The sequence below is a fragment of the Heterocephalus glaber genome, unplaced genomic scaffold (genome assembly GCF_053883595.1).
Source record: "Heterocephalus glaber isolate CG9 unplaced genomic scaffold, H.glaber_assembly_v1.0 deba00001863, whole genome shotgun sequence".
In the NCBI taxonomy this organism is placed as follows: domain Eukaryota; kingdom Metazoa; phylum Chordata; class Mammalia; order Rodentia; family Bathyergidae; genus Heterocephalus; species Heterocephalus glaber.
The window spans coordinates 72902-93335 of NW_028258503.1; the positions used below are offsets into that span (position 1 = coordinate 72902).

At 43.4% G+C, this 20434-nt stretch overlaps 1 protein-coding gene across 3 annotated transcripts in view; it reads right to left on the minus strand.

The window, feature by feature from the left end:
• The window catches only part of Gab3 (GRB2 associated binding protein 3), a 78400-nt gene that overhangs the window by 27000 nt on the left and 30966 nt on the right, over window positions 1-20434 (minus strand). For all 3 annotated transcript variants that reach the window (XM_004875194.3, XM_021252449.2, XM_021252447.2), the window contains exons 2-7: window positions 15729-16032; window positions 12426-12633; window positions 11460-11941; window positions 4000-4055; window positions 3322-3541; window positions 1046-1127 (exon numbers count right to left, since the gene is read on the minus strand). In XM_004875194.3, the coding sequence (XP_004875251.1) occupies window positions 1046-1127; window positions 3322-3541; window positions 4000-4055; window positions 11460-11941; window positions 12426-12633; window positions 15729-16032 (1352 nt within the window). The remainder of the gene's footprint in view (window positions 1-1045; window positions 1128-3321; window positions 3542-3999; window positions 4056-11459; window positions 11942-12425; window positions 12634-15728; window positions 16033-20434) is intronic.

Consider the following 20434-nt stretch of genomic DNA (forward strand, 5'->3'; position numbering starts at 1 on the left):
CAGATGGCCTTCCATACCATATAGCTCATGAGCTCTGAAAAACATCATATCATTTAGCAAAACAAAACCAAAAACAAAACACTTCTAGGAGCCCTTTTATTTTGATGGTAACCAGGAAAAGTAGGAAAGTGCATACATTCCTCTGATAGGACTAGAACAAAAATTGGGAATCGATTTCTAGGCTACTCTTGAGTCTGAAACAAAGGCTGAGTGTCTCTGCAGTTTTCCTGGGAAATACAGGTTATTACAAGTTTCTGCTTTACAAAATGACTATGTGCTGTGGCATTTAGAGTGAGCCAGGAAAATCCTGGGCCAGCTTCAGCCCACTGAAAATGCAACTTCTTTTTTTTTTTTTTTTTTTTTGGTACCGGGGATCGAACTTGGGACCTTGCGCTTGCAAAGCAAGCGGTAGCACCACTGAGCTAAATCCCCGGCCCTGAAAATGTAGCTTCTTAAAAGGTGAGATGGAAGGGTGCAGATACATTTTTGGATTCATTTATTTAGCCCAGGAACCATCCAGCCTTCTCTGAGAGCATCCTTCTTAAAACCCATTTCCAAAATCGGCCTTCTGAAGTCTGCCTGGTAGTACAGTCCCACTTCCTGGGCCGTAGCTGATTCCAGTCTGGCTGGGGCTACACAATTCCATCTTCTCTGGAAATCTGAGATGGCAGTGAAAAAGAGCCCATCTCTGTTGACAATGCAATTGAAGCATGTCAATCAACTCAGGAGCTATGATATATCTTTGGCCAATGGGGATTGTACAACAAAGAAAAGAGTTCTGAAAAAACAGAGGAAGGAGCAGATGTGACGGGTGAGGCAGATATGAGAAAAAGAGAGAGAAGATGCTTTGAGGTCCCAGTAGCACTCGCTTCCCGGTTCCAGTATCCTACGGAACCCAGTCGCATTTCTTCCTTTGTAATCTATAAACAACCTCTGGTTCTTGATAGTAAACTCAGGCTTTCTTTGGCTTAAGATCAAGTGAGCTTCTACTACAAACAGGCTAAGACCAGAGGTGTCTGGGCCACTTTGGCATCCAGCGGCTTACCAAGGCACAGTGCAGGTCCTGGTTAGAGATGTGTGCTCCTGGATGATGGAGAGGTTCCTCAGGTCCAGAGGAGGGGGCCGTGCTACAAGACAGTGCACAGCATGTGCCATGGTTAGTTCCCAGGCCAGAATCTGAAGACTGGGAAACAGTGACATCCCACTTTTCTGGCACACCAAATCCAATTTACTAACCAGGAAGCCCTGCTGATGAGAATGAATTTCACTACCCTACCTTTCCCTGACTCCCTGGGAGTAAGAACAATTATCAAACAAATGGTCACTTTCCTTGTAGGAGCTAACAAAAAGAGGCCATGCATTTCGTCAACACACATTTATTGAGAACTTACTGCCTGTTGGGCATGGTTCTAGATGTTGGAGACACAGATGAACCAAACAGACCCAAGTCTCTGCCTGGAGGAACCCCATTGCCTCCCTCACACTCGACATGTGTAAGAGGCAGAGATGATCACCAAGTTCTAGTCTTCTCAACTCCAGACCACCGTCTACTTGATGGATCTCCAGCCTAGAACATTCTTCCCTGTGTCTCTGTCCGGTTACTCCTCTTCACATCCCAGCTCACTGTCCTCTGCATAGGGATGCCTTCTTTGAACTCCAGACAAGATCAGAGCCCATATTACAGGCCTCATGTGTTCCTGCACTTAATTCTTCCGGGCATTTCCCCCAGTGTGTGATGAAACACTCATCTGCGATTATTTGACTCAGGTCTAGACTGTGGGTCAGGACAACAGGGTTTTGTTTATCTGCTCACTGGAATGGCCTGGGTATCTAGAGAAGCCCTTGGGGCCCATCTGGCTGCCCTCTATCTCCTTCTGCCACTAGATCATGGTCTAATTGCCCTCTATGTCACCAGAGTGACAGGACAGTGACCTTCCCAATGGCCAATTGTTTTCCAAGTGTCTTGGGGCTAGGAAAGAGGCTGGGCCTGAAAGGGGTATGGATTATGCAGTCCCTGCTCTCTCATGGTGGCACAACACCTCACTGTCCGCTTCACCCACCAGCTACCTACTGGCTTCACTGCCTGCCCTCTCCTACCTCTGAGTCCATCAAATGCCTTCTCTCTTTAGGGTCCTATACAACTGCACTGTTCAAATAGTGACAGTGTAGTTATCTACACCAGTATATGTATATCATATCTATACCAGTACATGCACTGAAATTAAATAAAAATAAAGTTTAGCTACTCAGTCACACTCGTCACGTTTCAAATTTTCAACAATGATGTTTCCATCATCATATAAAGTTCTGTTGGATGGTACTGCTATACAAAATTAGTAGAGCAAGATAATAATGCCCATCTTAAAGTTATAGGCTCCTGTGAAATTGTTTCTGACCAGAATGGACAGTTATTTCCTCTACACCTCATAAGACAGAGTCTGTTCTCTTTTTTAGTACTGACTTTATGATCCTTATTGCTCTTCCAGACTGAAGAACTCTCCTCGCTCTATTCCCCAGCCAATGCCTAGCACAGCACTACACACATGACCAATGCCCTGACTCAAACCCAAGGGAATGTGACCTGGGGGATTAGGCACGAGGAGGGGCTTAGGTAGCAGCTTTGAGCATGGCCACCTGAAGTGGTAGTTTTTCCAAAGAGCAGTGAAAGGTGGGGAAAGGCCCAATGGGTTGTCAGAGATCCCAGTCGTCATACCAATGCTTCCTGGTGACTACACAGCCTACTGGGCAGGTGTGGGGTCGGCAAGCGTGAAGTGAAGAAGCCACTTTGCCCTGCATCTTCCCTTTCCCTCTTATTCTATCTCCCTGTCTGTCCATGCTGCCTAGCAGACCAGGAAGGGTGCCTGGCAGTAGCTGTACAGAAGCCACAAGTTGCCCTGGGCGCACAAGAGTCAGACTGCCGTGTAAGTGCTCCCCCATCCCCAGCCACCTCTGCTCAGGCATTGTAGGACATTAATCAAAGGCCGGAAGCCTGGCACTGATTCTATTCAAGTGTTGTCTAAACGAGGATCCATTCTGATCCATCCTCACTTATTCCTGGGCCTTTGTTAGGACGCAGTCAAAGAGCCCCTGGAATAAAACTAGGTTTGTAGGCTGCGTCTGCAGGACCACGGCACCCTAGAAGTCCCCTAACTCCCTCGATCATGGCATTATGGAGTAGCAAGGTGCTCCACCCTTCCCATTCTATCCCAGCCACTTCTTTCTTGCCCTTGTACTTTTTAGCCCTTTGGGATTTTCTCTACTGATTCCTTCCCGAGGAAGCTCAGGCCTCCCGAACAGAGCAGGCCTGGTCAAGTGCCTTACGTTTCCTTTGAGGCTTGAGATCTCGATTCACTGGGGGAGGTTCCAAGTCTGCAGGTAGTTCAGGCAGTGGGCTGGAGATGCCTCCTGAGCTCATTGGGATGTAATCATCCTGGCTGCAGTGGGGGGCAAGACCAGAGGCTGTGGCCCGGGGGCTCATGGGTATGTAGCTGTCTTCAGCACTGCTTACAGCTGTGGGGTACATCAGGGAGCACCTGCAAGGCTGCACAAGAATAGGTACAGGTTGGGAACTGCAGACCAGTTGTGGAAACCACTAAAAGTGGGTACTATGGTTTGGATTCCAAATTGCCCAAGAATAACTCTGAACTTCCCCAGGGAAGTAGGACAAGCCTGTGACCAAAGTTCTGCCTCTGGACCCGAGGTGTGAGTATAGGTGCCAAGTCTCCTAGACCGCATTTTGGAAGACTGAGGGTTATGAATTTATGCAAATGCCTTAAATCCAACATTGGTTTAACTGGCAACCCCAAGTGGACAAATGTCTGGACCATCAGAATTTACAGGATCTTTCTGGAACAGCACAACTAGGAATCTCCAAACAGTTTGGAAAAGTCTGCACAGAGCCAGAGTAATGAATCTCAATAGAATTGAAATAAAAACACACATGGCACCAGGTATTTTTGCTTAAATGGAAGCTTAAAGCAACCCAAGTGCCAAACTTACCAGATTTAAACTAAGCCGCTTGTCTCGGTGTCTTAAGGATCGGCTTTCTACATCAGCTGCAAGAAACAAGATGGACAACATCAATTGAAACTCGGGTCCAAGTCTCTCTACACTCCAAGGCCTGTGCCCAGCTCCAGAGAGGCAGAGGAACACAACACACCATTTCCATACAAGGGCTCATTTTTGTGTCTAGCTGGGCAACCAGAACACATTCCCTAACAGACAGAAAAGCAGACCAGATTTGGAAGAAGTTTCTATTCGATGGCTTCATTTCTCTCTGAATGAGGAAGAGACATAGCAAGCGTCTTAGTCACTTTCTTGTTGTGGAGACACTATACTCGACACCTGCAACTTAAAGAAGGAGATGGTTATTTTGGCTCACAGCTTCAGAAGTCTCAGTGTTGCATGGTTGGCCAGCTCCCGGGCAGGAATGGCACGGCAGAGGGGCACAGTGGAGAAAAAGCTGCTCACATCATGGTGGCCAGGAAGCAGAGAGAGAAGGGAGGAGCTGGGGAAGGAGGCAGACCCTCCCAGGCCACACTCCAGTGACTCACCGCCACCCAAGCCCCACCCCCTGAACCCATGAGGCCTTTGGGGGACATTCTAGATCTAAACCATAACAGGACGTAATTACCAAATGCTCGTTTCATTTATTAAGGAGCTTAGAGATGCGGCAGGTAGACCTGGGAGGAGGGTAAAGGAAGTCTGAACTATCCCTTGCAGTGAACAGCAAAACAAGCTGAACAAAGCAGCACTAGCACTGTGGAGCAGCACTGAGGGCCCCGCTGAGGGCCCCGCTGAGATCTGTGATCATGATGCAGTGACTGATCCTCTGCAGCACTAAACAGCTACTCAGATACTGGTGTGGCAAGACAAGATAGCTGGACGAAATCAGGATTAGAAACTGATCAGATAGGTGCGACAAACACTGAGACATAAAAATTTAGAATAGCTGTTGAACCGAAAGAGAAAACATCCAGAAGTATACTGAATACTTCCTAACTCATTTCATAAAGGCTAGCATTATGCCAAAACCAGAGACATTATAAGAAGACTACAGAGCAATATATCTCACGAACATAAATCTTAAATTCCTCAACAAAATATTAACAATAAATTTAATTCAACAATATAGAAAAATAACTATACACCATAACCAAGTGGGATTTATCCCAGGTATGCAAGGATGACTTGACATTTGAAAATCAACTAACATAGCCCATCACATCAAAAGGCTAAAGGAAAATTCACGATCATCTCAATAAATGGAAAAAGAGCATTTAACAAAATCTAAAACCCATTCATGATTTTTAAAACTCTCAGTAAACTAGGAATGCAGAAGTTCTTCAACACGATGAAGAGTATCTACTCAAAAACCCCTGTAGCTAACATACTTAGCAGTGAGAAAGTCAGGAGTTTGCCCCTAAAGCCAGAAATAAAGCAAGAATGTCTCTTCTCTACACTGCTTTTTAACACTGCACTGGAAGTACTACTTAATTGAAGAAGGTAAGTAAAGGAAATAAAAGGTAGACAGACTTGGAAGGAAGAAATGAAACTGTCATTTTTCACAGATGACATGACATGTAGAAAATTTGAAAGAATCAACAAAGAACCTCCTGGAATAACAACTTATTAGTGCACGGTTGGAGGATATAAAGTTAACATCAAAAGACAATCACTCTCCTATATACCAGCAATGAAGAAGTGGAATTTGAAATGAAAAATCCAATGCCATTGGCATTGGTACCTCCCTAACCCGAAATAGATTTATTTAGGTATAAATCTAAAAAAATGTGAATTATCTACATGAGGAAACCTACAAAATTCTGATAAAAATATATCAAAGAAGAACTGAATAAATAGCAAGAAATTCCATGTTCTTGGAGAGCAAGGCTCAATATTGTCAAGATGTCAATTCTTCCCAACCTGATCTATACATTTCATGTAATCCCAATCATAATTCAGCAAGATGTTATGGGCATATGCACAAACTCTTCCTAAAGTTTATATGGAGAGGCAAAAAATATAGACGTGCCAACACAGTATGGATGGGCAAGCACAAAACTACCCAACTTCAAGACTGATTCTCTAGCTAGAGTAATGAAGACAGTGTAGTATTAGTGAAAGAACAGGCAAATAGGTCAGTGGGACAGAATAGAGGGCAAGGGAATAAACCCATATAAATATAGTCAGCTGATCTTTGACAAAGGAGCAAAGGGAATGTGATGTATAAAATATATCACCTTTTCAACAAATAGTACAGGAACAACTGGACATTCACATGCAAAAAAAAAAAGAATCTAGAATTAAATCAGAATGGATCATAGACCTAAATGTAAAATGTAAAACTACAAAATTCTTGAAGATAAGAGTAGGATTTTTTTTTTCCGGTACCAGGGATCAAACTCAGGACCTTGCACTTGCCAGGCAGGCGCATTGGCACTGAGCTAAATCCTTGGCCCTCAAAATTCTTGAAGATAACTTGGGAGAAAGTCTAGATGAGTGTGTGTTTGGCTGACCTGTTAGATACAACACCAAAGGCATGATCCATGAAAGAAAGAATTGATAAGTTGGACATCATTACAATTCAAAATTTCTGCTCTGTGAAAGACATTATATGAAGATAATGTAAAGGCAAATCACAGACTTGGACAAAATATTTGCAAAAGAAGACACGTCTGATAAAAGACTCAAAATGTACAAAGAACTCTTAAAATTCAATAATAAGAAAGCCAACAACCTTATTAAAAATGGACAGACATCTCACCAAAGACTATATACAGATGGCAAGAAACTCTCTGAGAAGATGCTCCACATCATATGTTGTCGGGGAAATGAGATCATATATGCCTGAACAGCCAAAATCCAGAACATGGATACCACCACATGCTAGTGAGGCTGTGGGGCAACAGAAACTCATTCCTTGCTAGTGGGAATGCAGAAAGGTACTGTCATTATGGAAGACAGTACGGCACTTTTTAAAAAGCAAAAAGTACTTTTAATCATATGATCTAGCAATGGCATTCTGATATTTATCCAAATGAATTAAAAAGTTATGTCCACACAAAATCTGCACATTAATGTTTATAATAGTTTTATCCACAGTTACCAGAACTTGAAAGCAACTAGTAAATGAACACATAAATACACTGTAGTACATCCAGATAATGGAATGTTATTCAGCACTAAAAATAAATAGTCTGGGGGTTCAGCTCAGTGGTAGAGTATGCCTTGCATGCACAAGACTCCAGATTCAATCCCCAACAGTGAAAGAAAGAAAGGAAGGAACGAAGGAAGGAAGGAACAAAAGAAGGAAGGAAGAAAGAAAGGGGGGAAAAAAGAAAGAGAACTGAAAAAAAGAAATAAACTATCAAGCCATATAAAGATATGGAGGAATATTAAACGCATATTAGGTGAAAAAAGGCAGTATGAAAAGGCTACATGTTGTATAGTTCCCAATTATATATGGAACACAACAAAAAACTGCAATATCAAAATAGGTTCACCAAGTAAACAAAATAGATTTATTTAGAAAATTTTCCAAAAGGCAAACTTCAAATTCAGATGGCTTTTCTGATAAATTCTACCAATTGGTTTATGCAGAAACAATATCAATTTATACAAACTTTTCCAGAGAAATAAAAAGAGGAAAAACTTTCTAGTTTGTCTTGTGGGGTCAGCATAACACTTTTAACCATAACCTTACAAAGACATTTCAAGAAAAGAAACTTACAGGAAAATTTCCCTCATGAGCAAAGATCTTTTAAAAGTTCAAAACTTAATGTGGGCAAAACCACTCTAATTATGTATAAATTTTTTTTATACAGGAAGTAGCCACTGTGGTAGATGACTCTAATCTCAGCACTCTGGGAGGGTGAAGCAGGAGGATTGTGAGTTTGAACTCAGGCCAGGCAACAGCAATTTAGTGAGGCCCTGTCTCAAAATAAGAAATAGAAAAGGCTGGGGATGTAGTTCGGGACAAAGCCCCTGGGTTCAATCCTCAGTACTCAAGAAACATCAGACATAAAATGCCACTGACAATAATCTTGAAATAGAAAATACATGAGAATACATTAATAAGAGATGTATAAGACTTCTACACTAAAAATTGTAAAGTGTTATACACAGAAATCAAATAAGTTCTATATAGAATGGGCATAAAAACAGGCACATCCACCAAGGTATAGAATAGAGAGATCAGAAATAAACCCACACATACATGTCAACTGATTTTTGACAAGAATACACAATGAAGAAAGGAAAAATCTCTTAATAAGTGGTGCCAGCAAAACTGCACACCCACACACAAAAGAAAATGAGCCACTCTTCTACATTGCACACAAAACATTAACTCCAAGTGGATTAAACACTTCTTAAATGTGAGATCTAAGATCATAAAACTCCTAGGGGAAAATACAGGAGAAAAGGTCCTTGACTGCCTGGCCTTGGCAATAATACTCTGGATATCATTCCAAAAGCACAGACAAGAAAAATAAAAATAGATAATGGGGGTGACATCAAAATAAACAGCATCTGCACAGCAAAGGAAACAACAAAGTAAAAAGACAAACTGAAGAACGGGAGAAAATATTTGTAAAGCATATATATGATGAGTTAATATTCAGACTATATCTATAAGGAAAAAATCCTCAATAACCAAAAAAATGACCTGATTTAAAAATGATCAATTGGGCTGGGGATTTAGCTCAGTGGTTCTGCCGCCTGCCTCGCTAGCACAAGGTCCCAAGTTCGATCCCCAGTACCAAAAAAAAACACCATAAAATAAATTTAAAAATAAAAATCATCACTAGACCTAAGTGGATACTCCTAAGGAGAAAACCCACAAATGGCTTGCCAATATATTTTAAAATCCTCATCACTCATCATCAGTAAAATTCAAATCAAAATCACAATGAGATATCACTTCATCCCATTAAGGACAGCTAATCTCAAAAAAGCTAAAGATAACAAGTCCTCATCAGGCTGTGGAGAAAAGGGTACCCTCACACACTGTTGGTGGGAGTGTAAATTCATACAGTCATTATGAAAACCAGCCTGAAGTTTCCTCAAAACATTAAAAATAGAATTACCCTGTGACCTAGCAATCCCAGTCCTGAGTATGTATCTGAAGGAAATGAAATCAGTCTGTCAAAAAAACACCTGCACTCCATGTCTATTGCAGCACTATTCACAGTAGCCAAGATATGGAATCAAGCAAGGTGTACATTGACAGTTGGATGGGTGAGAAAAAATGTGGTGTGCACACACACACACACATGCAATTACATATATAAATTTACATCCTGATCTATATCGATGTGTGTATAGACACACACACACACACACACACAGTGGAATATCATTCAGTCATAAAACGAGGGAAGTCCTGGGCTGGGGCTGTGGCTCAGCGGTACAGTAATTACCTAGCACGCACAGGATTCTGAGTTCAATCCCCAGCACCACAAGAAAAGGAAGTCCTATAACTTCCGACAACATGGGGTGAGCCTGATGGACATTATAAAAAGTGAGAGAAATCCAATAAAGTTTAACTACTGCATTGTCCCAGTTATTTATGGAATCTAAAACGTCAAACTTGTAGCACAGTAGTTGCCAGGGACTGGGGGGCAGTGAGGAAAGAGAGAGATGTTGGTGAAAGTTCCAAGCTGAGCAAGTTCGAGGGCTCTAACATGCTGTATGGGTGGTGATGAGCATGCTAATAAGCACTGCACAATGTATAGACATATCAAATCATCACATTACATACCTTAAATATATACAATCTTTACTTGTTAATTAAGTATTTTAAAATATCTATATAAATGGTAGGATATTTCTTGTTCATTGGTTGGAAAATTCAATATTGTAGAGATGTCAAACTTCACATATTGATCTACAAATATGGTACAACACTGCTCAAGTCACCAATACATCGAATATGTATCTCTGGAACCTGACCAGCTGACTCTAAAATTGACTCTAGAATAGGCAAGGCATTCCTGAAGAGCAGGCAGGAGGATCTCTTCCATAGGCTATCAGCACAGACAGTACAGTAATTAAGAGAGTGTAGTATCGGTTTAAGCTGTGCCCAGACTCGGACCCTGACATAGGAGGGCACTTCATTTGTGACCAACAGGGCACTGGAGAGCTGTGGGGACAGGGTGACCTCTGCATCACACGGTGCTGGGCCATGGACAGAAGTGACCCTTACCCCTGCTCTGCCACCAAGCACAGACTGACTCCAGGTGGTCAGTGGGAAAGGGGAACAATAAACTTCGCGTGCTTCTTCAGCTTTACCAGACCCATTTGGCTTCTGTTCACTCTTCTTGTTTTGTTCTTTGTTTTATGGTCCAAATCTAATTAGTTTTAAGTTTTGTTTGCATTCATGTAAAAGAACACAATCTAGCTGACTTGCATCTGTCTTCAAATTTCAAATTATTTCAATTACTTTGTTTTTAAATTGGAGACTTTGGATTCATTCTTTTTCTTACTCTATTATTTTACTGGGATTGTCAGAAGGAAGAAAAATGTGTAATAGCCAGATCACTGGGAACCTTGGAGGAGGTCTTTGCCAAAGTGACTTCTTTCTTCAGTCATAACAAGAGATTTGAAAATTAATTTGGATTTCTTATGCTTTCCATAATTCCTTTAAAACGTGGCCTTAGTAGGTGGTGGTGTGGAGGTGATTATATTTATATACATGGAGGGGGGATTTGTTTTCATGTCTGTCTTTCTGAAATTACTCAAAAGCCACACTGAGGCAGCTTCTGAAGGCCACAGAGACCTAAGTGGGAGGAAAGGGGTGGCAGGAGATAGAACTGGATTCAAAATTTCAAGTCAACCTCATGAAGATAAATGGCTTTACAGAAGGGGAGAAAGAGGTCTCCAGGAGGATGTGCCAATGGACAAAGCTGGGTCAGAATCCCCCTGATGGGGAGACTTGGTAAAAAGCCACATCACTAAGGTACAGCCAGGAACTGGGAAGAACATGCCAGGTAGGAAAAAGAGTGCAGCTGATGGGATTGTTGAGAAATAGAATGAGCTACGGTCTGCAGTCTCAGGCTCAAGATGAATATGAGAGGCTAAGAAGGGAGTCGGGCCAAGCTGACTCAGAAGGCATCACCTTCTGGGCGAAGTGCATCCTCTAGTGACTTCGAACCAACATTAGCAGCTCAGTGTCAGGCGAGGGGCCCACTGCATGGGCAAGGGAGCCAGGTCTTCAGCTTTTTACACCTTCAACAGCAACCTAAGTATCTCTCCCAGTGGCCAGGCGCAAAGGAGGGGTGGGTCCGCTTTCTGGCTGTGTACTTCCTGTAGGGACTCAGCCCCATCAGGAGGCTGCCCTGCTTGAAGAAGGAGCACTGAGCAAAGTCCTCATGTGGACACAAGGCATGAAGAGGAGCCAGGCAGGGGTCCTTGGCCAGGCTTCTCTCTGTGCCCAAATCACAGCACCTGACACTTACCTTTCCAGGCCCTAATGTGGTCTAAACCAGACAGAGAAATTCTCCTGGGCGCCAGGGTGCATTCTGGCCTCTTGCTGCCACTGTGCTCACTCCATGAGAGCTGTTCCTGTGGGCACTGTTCAGAGAGATGGCTTGGCTTAGGAGGGCGGGGGGGCGGAGGGTTGCACACCATGTCTAGTTCTTTTGCCCCGCAGGGCAAGGACACTTGGGTTTTATCTGCCTGAATGGTGGAATTCAAGGACGTTTCCAGCAATGATGAAGAAGACAAGTGGTCTCTGGATGGTCCATTGATTTCTCGATTCCAGATCCGAGCAGCCTGGGGTCTTATGGAAGGCACCTCGTGAGATCCATTCCCATGGCGTGAGGGGCAGACCAAGTTACTGGAGGGTAGTGGCTGCAGGCCATCCACAAAAGCATCATCAAACGAAGTCTGTTCCAATAAGCGGTCTGAGTTTGACCAGCTGTCACATCTGGTGGGAAGACTGAAGAAAGAAAAGCATGCAAGTTTTGCTGAAACGTAGCCATCTGTTCACCACAAAACCCATACTGGCCTCATTCCCATCCCTCCAACACTACCTTGGTTCTACTTGCAGAGCCACATTCCCTCTGCAACCCTCAGTTACACTAGCTCCTTTGTGTAGGAAAAAATGACTTACTGATATTTTTCATCATCTAAACATTAGATACATACATGAAAATGCAAGGTAAGAGATGAAAGCCACAATTCTGAGATACATGACTCATTCTGTTTAGTATGTTGCTTCATCTTTCATAGATGACAGTGATCTGTCCCCATCTTGGCAGTGGCAGGAAGACAGGTGAGGACACACCCACTAGAAAACACTCCCACTAAAACGGGTGTTGTGCTCATCTGAGAGAGAAGCCACAGGAAGAGGCAGTAAGGGTGCTGGAGACAGAGGCGTCATGCTAGAAGGCCCAGTCGGACAGTCCCCAGTCTAAGCATACCTGGCATGCTGCAGTCTTCCACTCTTGCAGTTGGACAGAACCAGATAGTCAGGAAGGAAGAGAAACTCTGACTCACTCCTGGTTTCTTCAGTGGCTATGGTATTGGTGTTTGTATCATCTCTTGGCACAGAGGAGCTGGTGGTGCGAAAGGAGCTAGCCGGGAGCGGCTGAAGGGAGGAGGGTGTATGAGTGGAGCTCTCCAGGGAATCTGCGGGAGAAATCATTTCCCAGGTTAGGGTTTTCGGAACAGCTGTAGCACTCACTCGGAATTTCTCAAACAGCATCTAAGAAGCCAAATAGAAGATGCAAATCACAGCTGCTGTTTGTACTGATGGAAGAGACCATTCCTCCAAGCTATAAACAATGTCTGGGAAAGAAGACCAACGTTCCAACTGTGAAGTGTTGAATCAATTAAGAGAAAAAAAAAAAAGCAAAGAAACATTCTTGGCCTAAAAATCTGTAGGTAGTCTACACAGTTTTTTTAATGGCCCTCAGCATCAGCCCTGGATTGGTATTTATTCACTCAACAAATATACACATATATGCACATATGTACTTATGCATAACAAGTCTATATGTATATACTGACATATGCACTTATACATAGATATATGTACACGTTGATACGTATGAGATGATTAAAATCCAGTATGTGTTTACACTTTAAAAATCTATTACAGTAAAAGACACATTGCCATGAATCCCCCTCAAAATCCTCCCTCACTTTAAACATGCTTATCCCACCATTCTTGCAATTTTCTGAAGCAGCTCTGGAAGCCCTCTTTCATGAGTCTCTTTAGTTGTGCTGTTGTGGTTGCCTCGATGTCATAAATCAATTCCAAATGTTTACCTTTCATGGTCATTTTGCTTTGGAAGAGCCAGAAGTTGTATAGTGCCAGATCTGGTGAATAAGGTGAAGGACAACACACCATGATGTTTTCACGAGCTGCCTTTCTGTTAGATGGCACTCAGCAGCAGTATTCGCCATATTTTTTTTTTACCACATCTCATAAAGACACTCAGGAAAGAGGACTCCAGAACTACTTCGGAAAGCAACCAGAACAATGAGATAAGTGTTTGATGTGAGGAGTCTTCTGAGGGAGGTTCATGGCATTTCTCCTTACTGTAATACATTTTTATTTAAACATTCCCATATATTTTGATCATCCCTTGTATGGCTACTTATGTCTATACAGAATATTACATCCATGGTGTGACCAGAACTGTTCTAATCCTGATGATGCAGCTGAGACAAAGACTCTGCCATTCCTGGTGTTATATCCTAGCAGAGGAGACAGACAAGGTAGAAATAAAGAATCCTGTTAATTATTGTCCTAAGTAAAGGGAAGCAAATAAGCAGGGTGTTTTGATGTCTGGAAGGGCCCATGTTTCTCAAGGAGTGTAACATTCATTCTCCTCACTGCCTGTGAACCAATGAAATTTCCAGGTCAGAAAAGGCCAATGAGAAGCCTCCTTTTATTTCTCCTTTGATCTCCATTGGTAGGGAAGGATTCCTCAGTCTGAGTGACCCCAAATTTCCTGGGTTCAAGTGCAGGGTCTACTACCCAGCCCTTGTGACCCTAAGCAAGTTCTCACATGTTTTTTTTTCAAGTTTCCTTCTCTGTAAAGTGGAGATAATAATAATAATACATATGTCATAGGCCCTGTATGGGAATAGGACCAGTTAATATGCAAAAGTATTTTAACAGAGCTCCTAACCAGGGTACATACAATGTGTTAACTACTCTATGCTGCTAGAGACACAACCTAACACAATACAGTTGTTCTTCCTTACCTACAGCTTTACTTTCTGCTGTTTGACTTACCTGCAGTCAACCTTGGTCTAAAAATATTAAGTTGAAAATTCCAGAACAATTCAGTAAACATTGCATAAGTTTTAAATTGCAGGTCATTCTGAGCAGTATGATGAAATCTCATGCCATCCATTGTGTGGTGCTGTGACATGAATCATCCCTTTGTCCGGCATATCCACATTGTGTATTCTACCTGCCTGTTAGTTGCTTGGTTATCAAATTAACTGTCATGGTATCACAGTGGTTGTTTTCAAGTAACTCTTATTTTGCTTTATAATGGCCCAAGAGTGCAAGACTGGTGATGCTAGCAACTTGGATATGCAAAAGCGAAGCTGAAAGGAGCTTCCCTTAAGTGAAAAGGAAAAAAGTTTTGACCTAATATGGAAAGAAAAAGTGTTATGCTTTGGTTGCTGGATTGGCAGTAAGAATGAATCTCCTGTCAAACTGTGGAGAAAGAAAAAGAAATCTGTATTAGTTTTGCTGTCAGACTGCAATAGGTATGGTCATGTTCACAGTGCTTAGTTAAGATGAAGAAGGCAAACATCATGTAGTATGTTTTGGGCTAACTCTTGGATAAGGAAAGAGACAGAGAAGACACATAACAGAATACACAAATATATATCTACTTTGGGCTGAAGGTAGGGAACAGGGTTGTGAAGAGCCAGCAGCAGGGTGGGAGGAGCCAGGGTGGACTTACTGTGACACTGCAAGTCAGCTTCATCTGTTGTCCCAAGAATAAAAGAATTTCAGATCATGTCATTTCCCTTTATTTGAGCGCCCTCAAAGCTCAGCAGTGTTGCTGAACAGCTTCACTTAATAAGCTTCCCTGTCATCAGGAAACACTCTGTGACCATCCTAGAGAGAGAAGCGACTGTGGGTGTACATCACCACCTAGTGTTACAGCATGGGTATTCCAGGGGCGGATGGAGAAAAACATACAGTAACTATTGGCTATAAACTACAGCATTTAGAGGTCAGATTTTTTTTCTGCTAGACTAAGAGGCCGAAAGAAACCACATGCAAAACCCTATATTTTGAGGATGCAAGCGTGGTGTGATAATGCCAATATTCAACAATATCAATGAAGGGAAGTGAACTGTAACCCCAAGGTTCTGAAGTACCTGGTATATTAGATGGGAAGGGCTGTGTGTGTGTGTAAAATAGAGAGAGAGAGAGAGAGAGAGAGAGAGAGACTGAGACTGAGACTGCTCCTGGGTCAGTTGCACCACTGCCCAGAAATAATGGTGCAGAGAAAACAGCTGATTTCTCCTGCGGAAACCTGCAGTGTTCTGTGTGTGTTTGGACATGAACCCTAGAACCGGGCAAAAGAGGAGCATTTGTCATGCTCCACTGTATTTGGTAGTAACAGCTACGGTATAAATTACCCTGCCCAAGTATCCTCAAGCTGGTAGGCTTGGCCCCTTTCACCACTTTCCCTCAGTAGCTTTCCAGTATGGGACAGCACACGGAAGTCCCACCCTACTCTTACCTGCAGCAGCCTCCAGGTGGCCCAGGTTGCACACCTGACTGATGCTGTGCACCCACACCTGCATTTCCTCCTCCGTCTTGGCCACCAGGTAGAAGGTGCGGGACGTGGTCTTGACAATAAACACGAAATTGTTCTGGAACTCCTTCCGAACGAAGCCAGGGCCCGCATGCTTCCACACAGCACACTCGCTGAGGTCTATCGCGCGAATGGGCTTGCTGGAGTGCTTGTTCCGGTAGTACTCCAAAACATCAGGGTTGCCACTCATGCGGCCTCGGCGGAGGACAAACCAGCGCTTGCGCCAGGCCTACAGAAGCAATCCAACAAGGAGTTATTGGACTAACTGCTCTTGTTTCTGAGGCTCTGCCAAGAACTTCTGTGGTGACAGGGACAACAGGAAAGAAGTGACTCAGCCATTCTAATGATAAGATACTTCACATGAAAGGACAGGTGCACCATCTGAGTCTGCTTTATCGTACGATTTCAAGGATGGGTCACTGCGGGGCAGTCGAGTGATGGGACTCACACCCTGTCCTTGTGCATTGAGGTGTTCCTTGCTCCTCACTGATAGCATATCCTTACTTTCTGCTCTGGTGACAGGGACAGCAGGGCTTTCTTCCATCAGAGACGCTCAGGGTCATAGCTGGCAAGGGCAAGTGGAGAGATTTGTAACTCTGTGGTTAACGCTCCCCTGCAGTGGTATGTGTGACAGCAGGAAGTGCAGGCTTCTGCCAGGAGGTATGGTGACCAATGGGACAGGAAGTCTTTGTATCTCTAGCTTCATTTATGCCTGACACTTTTATAAGCTCACCAGCTCTGAACAAGGGGCCAGGGGAAAGGGAAAAGCCACCATTTGGAGTGTTCTCAGCTTCTTTCCTGCTCAGACAACACGAGAACTGAGGCAGTAGAGAATCAAAGAAGTGCTGAAAAGAGCAAAAGTGAAAGTCAATTGTCACAAAAGACCCAAAGCATGCCTCAGAACAAGAAGCCCTTCCGGGGCTATGGTAACATGCAGCACGCAGGAGGGGGCCACCCTGCTGTGTTGAGGAAGGGGAACCCAGGCTTTTTTTGGCATATAAGGCTCTGAGGAAAGGGCTGGCCCTCGGGAGATGTACAAGCAAGGACTGATTAAATCCTTGTTTCTAAGACAGAAGAAATAACAGCATGTTTGCATGTTTGTGGGGATGACCTGGAAAGGAGAGAAAAACGATTAACTCCATAAATTCCTGTTGTAAAACTATGGCACTGGACAGGAGTGGAGCCACTAAAGATGAGGGAAGGTGCTCAAGTCTTGCTCTGAGCCTTGGAGCACAGGAGGTGGGGACGTGGGCCTTTGGCATTAGCTGGGCCAAAGACAGGATGGAAGAATGGCATGTGTGCCTGCTGAGAAAAGCTTCTACGGGGATCCTGGGGTACCCCAAACTTTCCAAAGGCCACTCTGGTGGGGAAATGTGAAGAGGAACTTTGTTGTACTTCCCAAAAGTGGTTCCAAAGAGGAACTCAAACTGAGCCCAGGAACAAGTTTCATGTTAACTGCTCTTAGAGCAAGAAGGAGAATGTTACAGATAAGTATGTGTTTCATTCAGTCAACTGTGACCTGTTTCAGAGCCCACTGATATGCTGGACACTGTGCAGTTGCTGGGGAGCCAAGCTGAGCAAGCCGCATGGCCTGCCACTCAGTCTTGTGGGCAGCAGGGGAAGTGGGCAGATGGATAAATAGACAATGGAAGTCAGTGAGATGAGTGCTATGATAAGGGAAAACCGAGATGCGAAGGGAACACACAAGGGGGAAGCCTCTGCCATCAGTGGTCTGGGGAGGCTTCCAGGAAGAAAGAGAAAGGAGCACACACTGGCACCAAGATGGCAAGGGCACAGCGCTTTGTGTAAATAGCTCAGTGGGGCTGCAAGGCACGTGTGAAGGAGGGCAGCAGGAAAAAAGAAGAGTCACGTGATAACTTGAATAGGATGTCACACAGCCTTGATGCTAAATCCTGCCAAATCACCAGCATGGTACTCTTTGCTAAGAAGGTCAAAGGCTCAGGTTCTTCAACAAATGTAAGACAAAGCTTCTGCACAAGAAACAAAGTGAAACAGCAGACTATGACTGCAAAAATATTTGCAAACCACATATCTGATAAGGGGCTATAGCCAAAATTTATATGGAACTATTACAACTCAAGTGCAGAAAAAATAACCTAAATTAAAATGGATAAAAGAGCTAGCTGAGCATGGCAGCGCATGCCCATGATCCTAGCACTTGAGAGACTAAGGTACGAGAGTCACCCAGCCTGGGCAGCTGAGTGAGTTCAAGGCCAGCCCGAGCTATATAGTGTGACCCTGTCTCAAAAGAAAAGTGAATAAAAGATCCGAACAGAAATTTCTACAAATAAGACATACAAATGGCTAACGGGTCATGGCAAAATGCTCAACATCACTAATCATCAAGGAAATGCAAATTAAAACCACAATAAGATATCATATCACCCCAGAGGGGATGGCTGTCATCAAAGACATGACAGAGGACAAGTGCTGTTAGAGAGGGTTCAGGGAAAAGGAACCCTTGTGTACTATTGGAGGGCATGTGCGTTGATGCAGCCGCTATGGAAAACAGTGTGGAATGACTTCAAAAAATTAAAACTAGAACCACCATATGACCTAGCAATCCCTCTTTGGGTAGATATCCAAAGCAATCAGCCTATATGCCCAACAATAGATGAATGGATGGAGAAAATGTGTTATATTTACACAATAAATTACTGGTCTGCCATAAACATGGATCAACTGAGTCATCTGCAGGAAAATGGATGCACCTTGAGACCGTAATGTTAAGTGAAATAAATCAGACTCACAGGCTTCAGTATTGCACGGTTTCTCTTCTATGAGACACCCAAATCATAAAGGAGATAGAGCTTTTGTAAATGGCAAGGGAACCCAGAGCTGGAGGGAGGGAAGAACAGGATGAAGAAAGCACTAAGATGTGTCGTGTCCGTGCACCGACTCCCCACTGGGAACGTGACCGTTACGTACTGCAAACCTGGGCTGCCGAAAATAAAAACGGTTTTAATAACACAGCAAATGAACTCAGTATGAGGAAGAGACACCTGCACTCTCATTTTCTGCCCAGCATCATTCCCAACAGCCAAAGTGTGGGGAATGGAGATGTGGTGAATGTGCACCATGGAACAACGCTGATCTTTACAAAGAAGGCATCGCCTCACTTTCCACAACCTGGGGAACACTGTTCCAGCTGAAATCAGCCAGGCCCAAGAAGAAAACATATTTTAGGATCTCGCTTACACATGGAATCTTTTTTAAAAAAGTCAAACACACAGAGATAATGAGAGTGGGTATCAAGGGCGAGGCTTTAGAGGAAATGGAGAGATGTAGGTCAGAGGATACAAAGTACTAGATAGTCCCGAGATCTGTAGTTTAAAAGTTTGACTGCATTAAGGATTTTTGGTAAATAAGTAGATTTTAGGTTTTCTTATCACAAACAAGTAACTATGTGAGGCAATACATAGGGTAATATGCCTTAGTATGGTAACCACTTTGTGTCATAGTATCATGTAAACTTCAAATATGCACAGTTAAATTTATTTTAAGAAAGAAGCCAGGTATGATGGCTCATGCTTGCAATCCCAGCACTCTGGAGGCTGAGGTAGGAGGATCCATGGGAGTTCAAGGCCAGCCTGAGCTACATAGTGAGACCCTGTCTCAAAAAATGAATAATAATAAGAATTATAAGAAGAAGAAGAACGACAACAATAATGAATAAAAAGAAGGGCTGGGCACGGTGGCACACTCCCATAATCCCAGATACTTGGGAGACTGGGGTTTCAGGGTTACTAATTTCAAGCAGCCAGCCTGGGCAACTCAGTGAGACCGTTTCTCAAAATAAAAATTGTGAAAAAGAGCTGGGAGCACAGCTCAATACTCACTGAGTTCCATCCCTGGTACCACAGGCAAAGAGAAAGAAAAAAAAAGAAAGAAAGAAAGCAAAGAAAAAAAAATAACAGGACAGAGGGGGAATCTATGGATTATATGAGACTTAAAAGGTACATAAAATTTTTTAAATGTGCCTAGGAGATGCTCATTTCAGTGATTAAAAACATAAAGGATGCAAAGAAGAGATCTCTAGAGAAGTCAGGAGAAAGGGGATCTATTTTTCAACTGGTTGCTGGTTATAAGGGAGTAATAATAATTCATTACATGAGATCTTATTTGATGTAATCTGCAGTATTTGTGTCATGTGGTTTCATCTCGTCCTCCTCCTCCCGCCGCCCTCCCTCTCTTTCCACTAGAGATTGAACCCAGGGTCTTGCACTGAGCTGCACCCTTAGCCCCCACCCCCTTTTTTTTTCTTTTGAGACAGGGTCTTCCTAAGTTGCCCAGGCTGCGATCAAACTTTCGATCCTCCTGCCTCAGCCTCCCAGAGTGCTGGGATTTTAGACATGCACCACTATTCCCAGTCTTTTCTGGTAAAAAAAAGAGTGCTGTTGGAAGGTCCTGAGCAGCCTGAGAAACCAAGTTGCCAAATGACAGAAGTGAAGCTGAGCCTGGGTCAAGTGAATCGCGAAAGCATAATCACTGTGCAAACGAGTGGCTGCAACTACAACTCACAGAAACTGAGCACAAAAGGAAGGTTAGGGAGCATCCATTTGAGATTTGAAACCTCCTCCGACTTTCTGTGTGACTTGGAGCAAGCAACT